This window comes from Lissotriton helveticus, chromosome 3_1, assembly GCF_964261635.1.
Source record: "Lissotriton helveticus chromosome 3_1, aLisHel1.1, whole genome shotgun sequence".
In the NCBI taxonomy this organism is placed as follows: Eukaryota; Metazoa; Chordata; class Amphibia; order Caudata; family Salamandridae; genus Lissotriton; species Lissotriton helveticus.
Window position 1 is genome coordinate 173377873 of NC_136061.1, and position 17279 is coordinate 173395151.

Genomic DNA, 17279 nt, shown 5'->3' on the forward strand with positions numbered 1-17279 from the left:
CTTGATTGTGTGCGTACTAAAAAGAGGATACCTTTATAAAGAATAGTTTCAACTGGACAAAATCTAGTATGTTGTGAAATAGCAACAGTCAGATAATCAAAGGCCCCTCCAAAAGGAATTTAAAACTATATTAGCAAATCTCCATATGTCCTCAATGACAGTTACAATCAACCGATTGCTGATGAAGATGATGAACAACTCAATGAACAAATGGCTGAGATGAAATTATCAATAACACTAAATTGCCCTTCTCTGTACAGCAGGCGCAAACCCTTTGAAAACGTTAAAGTAGTCTCTAAAAACCAGTTCAAACTATATATATTGGATGGGAGAGGAATCACTAAGTAATCATAAGAATACATAATTATATAAACAACAACCTTTGATATATGGAGTTTGTAAAACATTGAAGAAGCAATCCTGAACATGCAAGTACAGGGAGTCCTCATCTGTTTGTATACCCATAATTCCAACTCTAGGAAAAGTATTCTAGGTGAAGTGTGAAACACCATGGCACATTTTGCTAGGCAAGGTCATTACACACATGATTTATATAGTTATGTTGCAGCATTAGACAAATGCCCAGACCTCAGTAAGAACATTTAGAAAAACTTCTAGTCTTTTGCAACCAGAAAAAAGTATTTGTTGATTGCAGGCTCGTAGTCATTTCCTTGAGATGCCCACTTCTTTCCACCTCTACTTGGATAGCAATGTACTAAAGAAAGGGGAAACAAACACATACACACTTTTTCATTGCTGGTAAAAAAATGCTGTAGTGTGCTCAGTAGTGGGTGCTTGTGTAAGGGTGACCAAACCTGTGTAACATCGATTCAATCCAAAGAAAACTATGCACTCTGAGAGACAAAGTATGAAATTAATTAAATCAGGCTTATGGAAAAACATGACGCCAACATGTTTCAACCTCTCCCTAATACTATCTACATTTCGAAGGGCTACGCTACTGGAGGACAATATCGTGAGGAACCACCTCAAGATCAAGAAAGATCCCACTTGGCTAGAGAAGACATCGATGGGCTTCATCAAATGCAAAATTGTTAAGAATGTTAAAACATTCCAAGACAAAGATAGGTAATCTGTGCCAACTGACAAAAGGCTAATTTGTGAGTCACAATATGTTGTTTATGTCCTTGAGTGCAAATGGGGACTAACGTACATTGGCAGTACCATATGTTCATTAAAAAATTATCTTGGAGCATGTAAGAGCAGTGCAGAACAAAGATCCCACACGCAGATGACATATCGAAACGTTACATGAAAGAACATCAAGACAGTTGCGAAACGATTAAATATTATGCCATCAATATGTGACAAAGGAATGAAAGAGGAGGAAATTGCACGCTCAGATTGAGGCAACAGGAATCCAAATACATCATATGGCTATGAACAAGACAGCCGAATGAACTGAATAAGGAGGAAGAGCTTCATTTCCATTTATAACACAGTACGTGACAACATTAGGGATAAATATTAAGATATCTCCCTTGAAGTAGGAGGATAAACTATTGTTGAATGAAAGGGGTGGGTTGGTGCTCTTTTAAATGCAAGCACGTTTTAGGACAGCATCTCATTATTTACAGAGTATATACGGTCCAGGAAACCACAACAAAGACAAAGTTTACCATTGAGGTTACAACTGGCTTCCATAAAAGTGAAATCATTAAGAATCATTTGCTGCTATAAATGATAATGTACTGTCACAACAGTTTGTCTGTTTTTATATTTTTCTATATTATAAAGTGCTGCTAATTTATGAAAATACTCATTGAATTAGACCTTTACAGCTAAAGAATTTAATTGTGAAGCCACTGAGGAGGTAAATGTACAGATCAATGATTAGCTTGTGCGATTTGAATAATGTACAAATTGATGAATGGTTAGGATCGACTACCAGCAGAATCAAAATACTGTTAAATTATTTATAGAAGTTGGAATCAAATTTAGACTACAATATGGGAATTATTATTTTTTTTTTCATTTTGATACTATTTTTGGTCTACTTCTCTAAAAATACGGCATAATAGCAGGAGAGCAAAAATAGAAATGGAAAAACTGACTCTTATAAAGCCGTGAAAAAGACTGAGCGGTTGAAACGCATTCGCGTCATATTTTTCCCTAAGCCTGAAATATATAGCTATATATATTTAGAGAGTGAAGGGCTCAAATGAACTGCTGTCTTTTCTTTTTTAAATGCATTTATTTATAATTGGAAAACTATTTCAACATGACTTGAATCACTAGTGTTTTGAACTGCACAAGGAAACCGAGACCAAGTCGGTTACATGTGTATGTACTGAAAAGGATAAAAAAAATGGTAGAAAAAAAAAGATGTGGTGTTAAAACGAGCAGAGGTAGGATTCATACTGTTTCCGAAACAGTGGTGTGAATTGCTAGGAAACGGGGACAGATTTAAAATTTTAATTATACTGGAAGAGATGCCCAGCTAGCATTGTAAACAGACAAAATTCTACAAAATTAGAGATATAGCAATATTTGGATTATTCCTTCTGTGAGCAAACTTTGGCAGGCCTTACCATGTTTATCACCTTTACCCATGGAATCCAGGGAGTTGGTGAGTAATCTCTGAAAGCGATTTGGGGGTCTCGAGTTCACCTCTAGGCCTGCAGCAAGCTTTGCTTTGTTGGCACTTGTCAGCCTCTTCAGGTTGACCAGCATATCAGGGTGATCCTTCCTAAAATGGACATTATGGAAGTGGTGCAGGTGCCCATCGCCTGCTCCCAGATCTCCACCAGGGTGGAGCTGACCAGGATTGCTGCCAACCCCCAGCACAACCTTCCTGAACCCATAAAGGTTTAGCTGGCGGATAAAGCTGGTGAAGTTGGTGGTCTTAAACAGCTCTGTGGCCTCGTCTAGTGGCTTGGAGGGGCAGAGAAGCTCAGATTCAAAAAGCTGCTGGTCGATGATGACACCTTCTCCGCGTGAGTCCCATCGGATAGACTGGTATCGAGGGCTGTTCACCAGGCGCCACAACTTTGCAGGGAAATTGTTGGGATTGATTGGGGTAGAAAGAAGTGCATCCTCGATCTCCATGGCATTAACTGTGGGGTTTATAACATGACAAGACATGTGTTGTGGGCACCTGCTCCTTCAGAAAGCAGGATGGACCTTGAAAAGAATGCCTCAGGTAAGCCCAGAGAACACAAATGCGGCAATGGCAGAATTGGTTCTATGCTTCAAAACTATGGCAACTTGTTCTGTGGAGAGAAATAGGAGAAAGTGTCAGAGTATTAATACCTATATTTACAAAGATACTGAAACCTTACGTTTCAGATTATAGTAGCCCCAGGTTGTCGCTCCTACCTGCTGTTAAACACCTACTCCCAAAGAATTTGGGGTCCTCTGACTACTGGCTAGAACACACACTGTTCTCAATGATCTTTAAAACATGAGTGGCCCATATGACAGATTGGCATTTGTTTTTTCCTATTACACTCTGGCACTTTTAGTTCAGAACTAACAGACCTGCTCTGTGATCTCATACACATTGCTCAATTTAATCAAAGACTCACACTCTGACACTAAGCAATATTTGGCTTTAACACCTATAAACATCATGGTTAGTCCAATGCAAAATGGACTCCAGAGGATCTTGGGATTTGACATGTCTTCATTTCAGGTTTTCAAACCTTGTGATTTTAAGCTTTGGCACCACCTGATCTACAGTTCTACTACACCTCATCTTTAAGCACAGGCATCAACTGTTTCTGGCATGCTCTAATCTTATGCTCTGGAGCACAACAATCTCAAATTCTGAAAAACTCTAATCTAAAGCACCCTTTCATCTCATTTTTTATTGTAACTTGGTCCCAGAATCTGGCAGCACCTAGCCTCCGCCTCTAACATGCAAACAAATGTAGAAAGGATGGTTCCAGAATCCATCTCTGGCACTCCTTAAATTAAAAGTATACTGTAAGTCAGACCCTTCTTGATCTTTAGGTCTGACCCAACCTGATCTCAAGTTACAATCCATCTTATCTCATGGTTTGGCAAACAGACGTTCTGATGCACAACCCTATCAAAACCCAACATGTCTCAATCTCAAATTATAAAACATCCTGTCAATCTCTTCCACGATGCAGTCTCAGGCAAACTGCGCCCTCATATCTCAAAACGAGGAACTTCACATAGCAAGGTAAGAAATTAACTAACCTCAGCTCCTTCCTTATTTTAACATCAAAATGACATCCCCTAAACTTGAGATCTGATACGCTCTGCAGTCCAGTTTGGAGTCTCCTAATCTCAACTGCTGCTATCCCGATGGCTAACCTGCAACAACCCAGCAGATGGCAAGTTATGACACATCTTTCTATGGCTTCAGGGTCTAAGACCTCTAATCACACACTCTTAAAAAACACACGATGTCAAGATATAAAACTCTTGAGCTCTGAAGTCATGAACAGTCCCTCGGGTGCACTGGAATTTATTTTTTCCCAGGGTCTTATCCTATTACTCTCAGACTCAGAACCATACTGATCCTTATCTAGGACAATGAAATACCCGAGAAAAAAGCCCCTGCATCCCCGATTTAAAGAACAACCCTTATTTCCAAGCACTCTGCATTCGGTTGACACCTCTCTTCGCCCCGTGTTCTTACAGGACTGCCCCTACACTCTCTCACCTTGCGACACTTCTATTTCCTCTATATCTTCTTGTTACGGCCTTCTGGGTCCCTCCCACCGCTCGATAGAACCGTTACTGCGCATTCAGGAACCACCGTCGACGTTCAAATTCTAAACTCCAACCAATCGGACTTCGAACATAAAAACGTGCATAAAACGGCAACGCCGCCGCGCGATAACATTGGGCGGGGCTGCACGTCTGACAGGTCGCCCGCGCTCGCGCTGGAGGAAGCGTGTAATGCATTGCGTCTCTTCGGTTGTCACTGGGATGAAGAAGTGCAGCGTAGGGTGTTGGTCCAAACTCGTGGACAGTGGGCAGAGGTGGACGCTTCAACCGTGGAGAACTGGTACGTGTTATGTTCTGGGCCCTAGGCCCACATGATGAAGGAAAGACGACAAAGACACCTAGATAGGGTACCGGAAACTAGCAACGAGTGCATGCATAGTGGAGAGGTAGTGCGTTTAGATAGGTATTATTTAGAGTCTCGACCTCTTCACGATTTGTGTTCTTGTTCTACTTTTTGATAAAACCTAACAGTTTATGTTTAATTAAACATTTGTACACATATTAACCCAGTTTACTGATCGCCATTGGGCGTCGTGGTCACCTTAATGTGTCAGGAAAAATCGCTTGAATATTAGAGAAGAAAACCAGGGCCTAGTTGGGATTGGAAATGACACCACTAGCGTCCAAAATAAATATCCCTCATTCGTGCATGACAATATTTTGTAAAACATTGCGTGATAGTACTTGAAGGCTCATATTGTGGTACATTACGCCTTTAAACATTTTAAGGTAAGTAATATTGACAAAGACTGACACAATTTTTAGCCTTTTTCCACAGTTTCGAAAGGTCATCGATTGGCTTAATTTTCACTTGCATGCTATTGCATCTAATTAGATGGCTTTCCTTGCCCATCTCGTGTTTGACCCTCCTCTTGAGCATTGTCTCTCCACCATCCACTTAAATGGATGACTTGTGTCTTTCCACTGCTCACTTTAGTGAACTACTTTTGTCGGTTTGTTTAAGCACTCCCATTATAGTGCATTTGTTTTTCAGCTGTCTCAGGTGCTTTTCTGCAATCCGCACTCACTTTTCGCGTTCCTTCCTATGATTCTCCCCTCTCCCATGTGTGATTCTTCCTCCCTCTTTCCCACTACCTTAGCTTAATTTCTCTCTGCCCACTCCCACTGCTTTCCATATGGCAACTCCTGTTGTTTTCCCTCAACTCTCCCCGTGGTGTCCCGAACCAGTAACAGACCTATGACTTAATTAAAAAAAACGTTTGGAGGGTTCTGCTGTTTGCTGCTGAGCTACGCAGCTGTGCTTTAAGCACTTTTGTGCTTAAAAAAATGTTTCATTTACTGACCATAAGGCATCTGTTATCTTGGAGTGGTAAGTAGAAATAAAAATGGTGCCCATGTCATGATGCTGGCACATGTATGTACACATTGTTATGCATGCACTCGCCACACGGTCATGATGCAAATAAGATCAATGTCATTGCAGCCAGGAGGTAAACTGTGCGAGAACAATTGGCTTTGTCAATATGTGTTTCCAGTGATGCTCACTCATCTATTGGGCTATCACTCATCTTCATGCCTGTGCAGCTCCTCATGACTATGTTCCTGGATCCACAGCTCATCTTTAGGTCTATTAGCCCGTGCTCATCCTGAGATTCTTTTATGGCGTGGCTGCCATTAGGCTGCAAAGCACCTGCTCATTCTTGGTATCCTTACTTTGCACAGAAAAATTGTTTACTAGAGTATCATACCTTCAGGTGTTCCCCATTAGGGACCACAGGCCTTGCTCACACTCAGACCTTGAAGCGCTTGTTTACCATCAGTTAGTCCCAAACTACCCACAAATACTTAATAGAAATCCCACTCTCTGGTCCCTGAGGCTCCTGCTTCCTTTAAGGTGCCCTGGGTATCTTGTTCACTCTCGGGTTCCATGATATCCATGTTCATCTTTAGGCCCGGTAACTTGAGCTCACCCTTATCCGGAAGGTGGGGTAACCCTCTGGTCAGTGAGGCCCATGCTTACTAGAATTCTAGACTAGACTTCTATTTACTCTAATCTCCCCTGGTGCTCTGATCACCTTAAGGTTCTGTGGCCTACTCGCTCCTAGCTTTCAGAAGGTCCTCCTGTTCAGCCCCTTTGCCTACAGCTTCTCACTCTCAGTTTTACAGAATTGCCATTACTTAATTTAGGTACAGAGGCTCAGGGAATCCCTCAGGTCCCCCACGCTATTTTTCTGAGTTCTCAAAACCTCCTGCTGCCACTTAGTTCTCTGACTCATATTCACTCTCATGCCCCCGAGGCTTCTGCTCACCCTCAGGTGAGACTCCTGACTAACCTCAAATCCCTTAATACTTGACCTCTATTTAGGCCCAATGCTCACCTTCTGCTGAGGCCACTGCTCATATTCAGCTCATTGAAACTCCTCCTCACTTTCATGTTCCTTAAGTTCTTCTCACCCTTGTGTCGTTCTTGTCCCCTTTTAGCTGCCATTGGGGTTCTGCTTGCCCTTAGATTTTCCAATATTCTCCGCATCCTCAGACATTTATGGTTTAACACTTTCAAGTTTTTCCCGGCTTCTCCTTTATTTGATTAATTTAAGTCTCTGTGCATATGATGTCTTAGGGGTTGTGCCACAAATAGAAATCACTGAGTCTGTAGCTTTCGTTTTCTGTGACCCCTTCCTCTCTATTAATCACATGTACAACTCTTCTCTCTCCTTTCCTGGCTCTCATTCCTTTCTCCTCTCCTTCGGCTTCATTCAACTAACCCTTCAACTTTTTCGTTTCCCATTCCCTCTGTCTCTGTCTCATTTCACATGTTAAATGTTAAATGTCGTATACTTGTAAAGCGCACAGCTGCCCCAGCAAAGGGGCGTCCCGGCGCTGTATACCGTTGGGGAACCCGTCCTGGCTTTCCCTGTGGGATGGTCCCCACTGGGAATCCCCAAGGTGGCGCCAGGCATCCCCGGCGTTGATGGGGCCGTTGTGGAGATTAGGCAAGCTATTGCCCAGAGTTGCCGAGTGGGACCCCAGGTTAGAGTAGGCACCGAGGCGAGATTTGTCGAGTCCGCTGACATTGAGCCCAAGACCCTGCCGCGTCGGGGATTGAACCCTGGTACCGGGCCGACTTCTGCTCCCGGGTCTGCCGCCTCTAACCAGTGAGCCATACCACTCCACATGCCTCCTTTGTCTCATTTACTATTCCTTGCTGCTGTCCTAAGTCGTTATAATGCCTTTATTCTTCCCTCTCTTGTTCTCCATCTCTGTTTCATTCAGTTTCTCGTTTCATTTATCTATTGCATTTGCCACCTATTCTCTGTTTCCTCCGTCTCCCATGTGGGCTCTTTCTTGGACTCTTTGCCTGCAATTTAGCTCCCACTTATAGCTGCTGTGAATGAGAGTGGTACAAATGGGGGTGGTGATGGACGGAGCATCTGAACCAATCAAACACTCACACCCAGTCAAAAGATCTGGGTTTGATCCATCACCGTTCTTTAGCCCACTCTTTCACCCCAGTTCAGACATGGCTATATGCAACTCAGTCTGACCCTGTGCCTCATGGGAAAAGTCCAGCCCGAACTGCCAAGCCATGCCTTCCCTGGACCGGAAACAAGCTTCCGAGGACCGGTTTCTGGCATTACAGCCGTCTTCAGCCCGGCTTGCTTGAATCCAGGGGCAAAGTGAGCAAGGGACTCATGTCTGAGCATACCCTGCCACACTTATGGCGGCCAAAGCGGTACAAAAGGGGGTGGTGATGGACGGAGCATCTGAACCAATCAAACACTCACACCCAGTCAAAAGATCTGGGTTTGATCCATCACCGTTCTTTAGCCCACTCTGCCACCCCAGTTCAGACATGGCTATATGCAAATCAGTCTGACCCTGTGCCTCATGGGAACAGTCCAGCCCGAACTGCCAAGCCATGCCTTCCCTGGACCGGAAACAAGCTTCCGAGGACCGGTTTCTGGCATTACAGCCGTCTTCAGCCCGGCTGAATGAGAGTGGCAATTCCCTAGACCACAAGCTCTTTGCAGCCTGCTCCTGAAGAGAGAAGCTCAGCCCCTTCAATGGCCCCCACCTCTGCTGAACAACTTCACATTAGTACTTCCTATGACATAATGTTCACATAGAAGTTATTTATTTTGGGGTGTTGGATTGGGTTGCAGAGTGCTTTTTGGGTAATTATTTTTATACTGCTTTCTTTTAATTCAGACATCAAGTCTCTTTAAAAGGAATAGTTCTGATTTTATTATGAGCTTTGGGGTAATACTATATCTGTGTACCAGTCCCTCTGATTTGGCAGAGTTAGCATTGATTGCTTGTAACCCCTTTGAGGCAAGTGTACAAAGGAAGTAAAGTTGCTAATCAGATGAAATTAAATAGTTCTTGGTTTTCGACCACGTTCGGCCAGCAATCAACTGCAGCAGAAGCGGAGCAGAGCAGGAAGAGCCGTGCACCGCGGCCGAGAATCGCGGCCGAAATCCCGGCCGAAAATCGCCAAAAAACACCTGCTTGGGAGCCCGGGAATCAAGGCTGCGTGGAAGGAGGGGGCCCTCACCGGCTGTCTCCCTTGCTGACTCCCCCGCTGATCTGACTCTCGCTGTCTCTCGCGCCGAACCGGCGGTCCTGCTGCGAGACCACAGAGAGTGGTGTTCTGGCCACGAGTCAGACGAGGTGGCTGAGGGGTTGAGGGGCCACTTTCGGGTGCTGCCTCTCCCCAATTAGTCTGACCTAGCCATCTGTTTGCCTTGCTTCGTGGGAGCCCGGCCACCTCTGTGCATCCGAGCTGCAGCAGCAGGAGATGGGCAGAGGTAGGGCAGTGTGGCCCCAGAGTTCCCAGGCATTATCTAATAGGACTCCGCTGGTAGCTGTCCCTCCACACGGACGATAGCACATAGTAGGGCACTCTGTGCACGGCGGAAGACGTCACAACCAACCAACCAACAACATAAGAGAGCACCCCATCTGCAAGGAGCATCGAGGAGCAGACACAGACCATTCAGTGGAGCACAGAAGTGAGCACAGGTGAGACTGTTCCAGAGCTCCATTTCTTTTTCAGGCAGGCAAAGCAGCACACTTAAACAAGGGGCAAGCATTCCCAAAAGGGATAATGGAGGCATGCCTATGACTACCCTGTGTGCCACACGCATCGTTGCTCGCTGCACTAGTTCCCACATGCTCCTACAAGATCCTAGTACTTAGCACTACGCCCCCTGGCACCTCAATCCTCAGCCAGCCAGCGAGGGGCAATTTTGCATCCATAGGGATCAGTAGATAGACACTTCGCCGGAATACCCAGCAGCAACAAAATAGTGGGGTACAGTCTCACTCATGGCACATAGCCGCAGAGCCAAACAACAGCCAACACCGATTTCCCCTCCGCTGACTCAGCCCGATTCAGCAGCACTGATAAGTTCAACTATAAGCAAAATTATTAGGTATTTTTAGCGTCCAGAACAACAGGTGGTCAACCACGGACAACATAAGTTGAGGGCACTGTTAAAAACTATGCACAATCATGACAATTAAATCGGGCAAACCCTGTACACAAAACTAAGGAACATACCGCCCCTAAAACACCACATTCACATCACACCAGACTTTCAGTCTCAAACGTGAACAAAGAAAATAATAACAACAGGCAAGTTAGCCAAGCTTATCAGCGAAACTTTACTGAGTGAAACTTAGTAAAATGGGACCCAAAAAAAGGCCAGACAACATACGAGCGCTGAGGACTCCTCCAAAAGGGACCTGCCTATTAAAAAGATTACCAGGAGTAATTTATCAGCGAAACTTTACTGAGTGAAACTTAGTAAAATGGGACCCAAAAAAAGGCCAGACAACATACGACCGCTGAGGACTCCTCCAAAAGGGACCTGCCTATTAAAAGGATTACCAGGAGTAAATCACTCACGCAAAATCTAAATGAACCGCCTCAAGATGCAGAACCAATGGGGTCAATTAGAAACATCTTTAGGCCAAAGGGCTCTGCCAATACCGACCAGGGCAGGCAGGAGCAGGTAACCGAGAACATACCAGGGGAAGAGAACGATGCGAGCACCATGCAAGAAAGTAGCACTCAACAACCTCCAACCCACATTGCCGTACCCAGAGGAGGCTCACCTCCTCACCTGGAATCTAGCAATAAACAGGAACTGGGTAAACCAGAGTGCAAACAACTTAAAGGTATACAATCAAACGAAATACCCAGCGTAAAGAATTCTCGTACACCTATAGATAAAGCCATCAACGTCACTAATGACTCGGACCACTCACTCTGTGGTGTTAAAGCGTGCTGCTTGCTGTATCCAGGAAGCCTTAGAACTCTGTCCAATTTCACAACTTGAACTTCCGCGCGCCGCCTCCCCTCAACGAGGACTCGCTGGTGTGAGCGAGCCCTGCAATCGGCAGGGCGAGTATAGCGCTCCCAGCTTGAGTCCCCTGGGTAGAGGCTGGGCAATTACCATCAGTGAGCCGGGGGACTGCGAGGACCAGCAATCTCCACGCTGCTCAGCTGGTTCCTCTTCCCCCGGCGCCCACGCCCACGGACACACCCACGGCCTATAAGTATTTAATTGACATTAAATCTCCCGCGACGCGGGACGCGCGCGGGGCGGAGCACGGGGCGAAGACCGGGCAAAGAGCGGGCCGTTTGAGGCCGTTCGAGAACGCGAGGAGACCGGGCCGGGCCCTCCCTTTAAATTCTACGGCTTTCCTTTCTAAGGCAAATACCTTCATAGATCAAAGTATTAGTCTAATAGAGGGAAGAGTATCCACAGACCTCGCGAATGCGCGACGATCCTCAATGGGTTCTCTGGCTACAGCAAGATCACCAGAGCTAATGAGTTCCTTGGCACAACTGCCGCAAGGCAATAATAGACTTAGCCTCCCGAACATCCTACATCTTTCAGCCTCCCAACTTTCCCTATCACTTACAACTTCTGACCTAGAAAAAACACCGGAAATTCTATGTGAACACACACCAGAAGAATTAAGACAAGCAAGAGGGAGGACTAGGGCTGTTAAGAAAAGAACAGGGAAGGGAAAAGCAGATAAAACCATAGATAACGACACGGCTGATACAATCGTCCCAAGCATGCCCTCAAATTTGGAAGGACCCCCACCAATAATGACTGATACTACCAACCATCAGGTTTTAGTACATCATTCTCCACTTAATAACATCTCAAGTACTATTGTCTCAGGCTCACCTGTTATAATTCCTCCCAGAAATGAACCAGATTCCTTGGATCTGGTAAACAAAATCACTACAGTATTAAAATCACTCTTTCAACCTCTTGAAATTAGACTAACTAATATTGAGAGCCAATTGATAAAAATAACTAAATCCATCCAACCCAACCAAACCTGTGAATTTCAAAGTAAGAGAATAGAAAACCAACCTACACTTACTTTACAAACAAAAAATACAAGACAAACCTGTCCCGCAGTGAAGTCGCAATTAGTAGTAAAAGATCCTTTAGCGGGAAAATCGTTTTCGGAAACCACAAAACCAATTCCCCATACCAACATAGCCCCAAAACCCCCCATTATAAATACAACAACCACAACAACCTCAGCCCCCAAAACACCAGCCCCCATAAATGTTGCCCAGAACTTCCCAATTATAACAGCAAACAAAGGAACTACGAGAGGAGTTCCTGAGGGCAGACCCTATATGAATCTGCCACCTGAAGCAACACCATTTGTGGCCGTGATGACGGGGGTGCCAGAATTAACGGGGGAAACAAAAGAGCCCAACTGGTCCCTGAAAAACAAGGTCCATTACTGGCTCAATACAAATCGCCCTTCTCCCCCTAACCGGTCCAGTAGAATAGCAACAGTATGCAGGACCCCGTGGGTGGGACACACAAAAAAAGTAATACAGGGAGACTGCATCGTGATCACCTTTGAGGACCCCAGAGTTGTCGAACATATATTCTCCTGGGAACACCATAATATAAGTGGGGGAATCGATATAAAGCCTCTTTCCTTTTTTTATCCTAAAAAGCATTACAACAACCGCTTTAATGAATCCGACAACTTGTGGCGTAAAGCAGTCCCACAGCCCTGGGAATTTGCTATTCCTAGACCAAAAATGCCCCTACAACATAACGACCATGAACCCTTATGGCGGCCGTCTGATCCCAATTATCATCAACAGGACGGCCCATGGCAAATCATGGGCCCTCGCAATAGAAGTAGAGACTGGGAACAATGGGGTGTACCACCACAGCGACCATTTAGATCTACTTATAGAGAGGTACCATATTGGGAAAACTGGCAGGGCATACCAACAATGAACCGGTTTAGCAGCCTAGAAATGGTAGATTGACCATCACTAGATTCCCCAAGTGATGAACAGATCACACCATCTTTGGATACGGAGGGGAAAACGACCACACTCCAAGAGAATAGGACACAATCTTTGTCCATTATTTTTTGGAATGTGGCGGGCCTCCGATCTAAGATAGAGGACGGTTCAGCGGCTCAGTTTCTTGAGGATGGCAATATAATATGCCTCCAAGAAACATGGGCCATAAAAGAGCTACACATCGCGGGTTATAAAACTCTCTTCTCCCCAGCTCTTCCCAGCAGTGCGGGTAGGCCCAAGGGGGGTTTGACTACTTACATAGCGAACACTATTCCTAATTTGAAATTATTAAAAACAGAAAACACCCCAAACTTTCAAATACTTTCTTTATCAGTCGGCAAAGAAGTTATTATCATTTTAGTAAACTTTTATAATAACCTAGAGGGGGATGAGCTCATCAAAACACTCCTGGCAATTCAGGAAAAAATCGATAAACATAGCCAACTGCATAGGAAAAAGACAACCCCCCACTTATTATGGGGAGGGGACTTCAATCTACACCCCTGCCCACACCTTAACAACCAAAACTGTGGGATAGTGGACGAGCACGACATTTCTCTTGTCCACTTTTCCCACGATGGAATAGGGGAGGTGATGAACAATCTACTCACAGACATGCAATTGTCAATAATCAACAAGAAAAACTCACCCAGCAATACTTTATACCCTGCATACTTAGCTAGAGGTTATGAGACCACCGTTGATTATGTCCTTTCATCGGATGAGCTGAGTCATCAAATCAGGGATTTCTCTCTACTGGCAAATAGTCTGAGTGATCATTTGGCGCTTAGAGTGGACATAGATCTTCCAAACCACATAACGCAGACAACAAAAATTGCACATGCCCTGTCCCAAAATCGTTTGGAAATGGGCAGAGTAAATGGATTCACTCTAAAATGGGGGAAGATAGATCCAATTCTATTAAGCAACGATATAATAAAAACTATATCCTAACATAATAAAATGCCTAGACTTGGAGACAGATGACAACACCATCCTTGAGAACTTCAAGATCATTCTAGACAAAATAAAAGTTATGCTGACTAGGAAAAATAACTTAAAGAGGACTAAAACCCCAGGTTGGTTTAATCATGATTGTACCATCTCATTAACCAAGCTAAAAGAAGCCCTCAGACAACCAGAAAGAGACCAACAACTGATCCAACATCTAAGACGCCAGTATAAAAAAGTCAGGAAATCAAGAAAACAGGAGCTGAAACAGACTCTATGGAATGATCTACATGAAAGCACACTGACAAGGAATAGTGCGTCTTTTTGGCGAATAGTAAAGACCCCCTTTCTTTCTGACTCCAACAGACCCCAGATCGACGTAGCAATAGAGGAGGAAACTTGGGTGAATCACTTCTCTCACATCTTTAAATTAACTGCACCCATACTGACCAGAGTATGCACCGCAACTGCGAAGTTGGGTCTGATGGAGTCCTGGTCCAACTCTATCATGGTACCTATTTTCAAAAAAGGGGATCGCCAAGATGTTAAATGTTATCGACCGATTTCCTTGCTAGATTCTGTAGGAAAAGTAGTTGGCCGAGTAATCCTGGAACAACTCCAACAATGGGCAGACGAGAAAAAGATCTTATCGGACTTGCAGTTCGGGTTCAGAGAAGGGTTCGGAACCGTTGAACAGGCCCTTAATCTAACTCTGATTACGTCAAAGTATATCCATGCGAAGCAGGGGACAATGTACATGGTATACGTAGACCTGTCCTCTGCTTTCGATTGTGTCTCCCACGCGAAGCTATGGACCCTCTTGCGAAATATGGGGGTAGACCTTCCACTTCTGGATTTCCTAAGGGAATTATACACGGACGCTTCTGCGAGTGTGCGCTTTGGGACTAAAGGAGAGCTTACCGCGTCATTCAAAGTAGAGCGAGGAGTCAGGCAGGGCTGCGTCCTAGCCCCCTTCCTCTTCTCTCTGTATACAAACGGATTGGAAGAGAAGATGCTGAGGGGGGGGGGGCAGGATCTGCCCAGACTAAAACAACGCCTGATTCCTGCACTGCTCTATGCGGATGACGCAGTCATTCTGGCGCGTACACCAATAGAACTCCAGAAATCCTTGAATAAATATGCCGAATTCATGGGCGCACTAGATCTGCACATAAATGTTAAGAAAACTTTTGTAATGGCGGCAGGTGGAGGGAGAAAACGAACAAAGAACATCATCCTAAATAAACAAAAACTTGAGAGGACCCCACAGTACCCCTACCTGGGCATAATGATTGATGAAAGGTTAAATTGGAAAGCAGCTATCGAGTCCAGGAGACATCTTTTTAAGAGAGCCATTATTGCTCTGACGAACTTCTCACAAAGACTTGGAAGGAGACCACCAGTAGAGATGTTAAAAATGTATTCTGCTAAATGCCAAGCCACCGCTCTATATGGGGCCGGTGTCTGGGGATACGCGGACGTTAGATCGCTCCAGACAGCCGAGAACTCGTTCTTGAGATTTCTTCTATCTACCCCCAAGTGTTCATCCACATATGCGTGTCATTTGGAACTGGGAATTCCCTATATAGAGGACTTAATAAAAATTCAGCCATTGCTACTCTGGAGGCGCGCATGGTTATCCGATAAGAACATGTTGACCAAGGCCATTCTAGAGGACTCAATGGCATTAGACCACGCGCACAGAATAGCCTGGCTTACTTACGTTAAACGATTTTTTGCAGACCTGGGTCTGGAAAGATATTATCTTACTCCAGCAACCTTGATTGAGATAAGCAAGAAAGAGCTGAAACAGAAAGCAATGAGTCATGTTGAAACCCTTAGAATTACCCTGCTCTCAAATAAGCAATCTGTTCAACACGCAAATATGGTACAGTTAATGCCACAAATCCAGCCTTATCTTGTCTTAGAAATCAGCACATACGATAAAATGCTCTTGACCAGATTCAGACTTAATCTCTTTCACAGATTAGTGGCTTTCCCTCAAACGAACACTTGGGAACCAAAATTGACATTATGCCCATGTGATGAGATGCCCCCACAAACCTGCATGCACACGATAGTGTTTTGTAAATATTACCATCCTCACAGAAAGATTTGGTTATTCCCATTACTAAAACTCTGGGGTTTCAGACAATGTCGTCCGGCCATGATTAATTTGCAGATGTTAGACTCCGAGCGCACCTGTTATTATATATTGAATTTTTTAAAATGTATTATTAGGCATCGGAAGAACCTTTAAAAACTGAGTGAATGTATTTTTCTTCCAGATATCTGTCTTTTCTTAAAGTGCTATGTTGTAAATTTTATATTGTGGCTTTTATGGTTTTGCAATGACGAAAACCGAATAAAGAATTTATTATTATAATGACTCGGACCAGGTAACTGCACCAAGAGGAGCTGCGGACGTTGCAGTGACAAGGGCGCAAATCCACTGGTCAAAAGATCACGATCACAGCTCGGCTAGTAAGAGCTTAGAGAGCATAGTACCAGCTCCATCCCCCACAGGCAGCCGACAGCAAATAATTACTCAACACTTAGATTCACCAGTGGTAGGGGAACTTACATCTTCGTTTCTTCAAAATTTAGGAGATAAAATCGAGAGAACACTAGAACTGACCCCAAATTTTCTGGGGTGGGGGCAAACTCAACAAACAGGATCTCCCCGGGCTCCCAATGCAAAAGGAGATCACAGCACGTTTTATGACAGCCCACAAGCAGACTTCCGGCGAACACTGAGGCCGGAATTAAACAGTGACACTAACAAAGCTCTACTGTGGCAGTCAACCAAAATGGAAGTCCAAATCGATCTTCTGCAATCGATTGCTGGCCGCCTAGTTGACATAAGCTCTAGAGTGGAAGAGTTGGAAAAGAAGATCGACCAGCACTTGCTATCTAACCGAGGTGAATGCTCCTGTTCCTGCTCAACTCTCATGGATAAATGGGCACTACTTCCTGAGAACCTGGCCGACATAGTAAAGAAAGTTCAAGGAAACAAAGAATCACGGCTGCCAAGCAACACAGATGATAGGCTCTCAAGAAGCGGCTACCCTTTAGGAGTGAGACAAATGGAAGCAATCGATCACGGCTTAAGGTTACCAGCAGGATTGGAGCAAAAAGAAGCACAAAGGAGTGAGGCCTCTGCACACAATGCCAAAATGGCACAAGGAATACAAAGCCCAAAAAGCAGGGCAACAGAGAGCAATGAAGTTCCTGATGACGGGGAATCGGACTTAAAAGAACTCACTCCCTG

General features: G+C 44.6%; 1 protein-coding gene and 1 long non-coding RNA gene across 2 annotated transcripts in view; one reads left to right on the forward strand and one right to left on the reverse strand.

The window, feature by feature from the left end:
• The window catches only part of HSF5 (heat shock transcription factor 5), a 780982-nt gene extending 776181 nt beyond the window's left edge, over positions 1–4801 (reverse strand). The window contains exons 1-2 of the mRNA XM_078679489.1: positions 4658–4801; positions 2553–3233 (exon numbers count right to left, since the gene is read on the reverse strand). Of these exons, the coding sequence (XP_078535615.1) occupies positions 2553–3105 (553 nt within the window). The 5' untranslated portion in view covers positions 3106–3233; positions 4658–4801. The remainder of the gene's footprint in view (positions 1–2552; positions 3234–4657) is intronic.
• A 50-nt stretch (positions 4802–4851) lies between these two features.
• Positions 4852–17279, forward strand: part of LOC144822234 (uncharacterized) — a 131509-nt gene continuing 119081 nt past the window's right edge. Inside the window, exon 1 of the long non-coding RNA XR_013608586.1 lies at positions 4852–5005. This is a non-coding gene — a long non-coding RNA (uncharacterized LOC144822234). The remainder of the gene's footprint in view (positions 5006–17279) is intronic.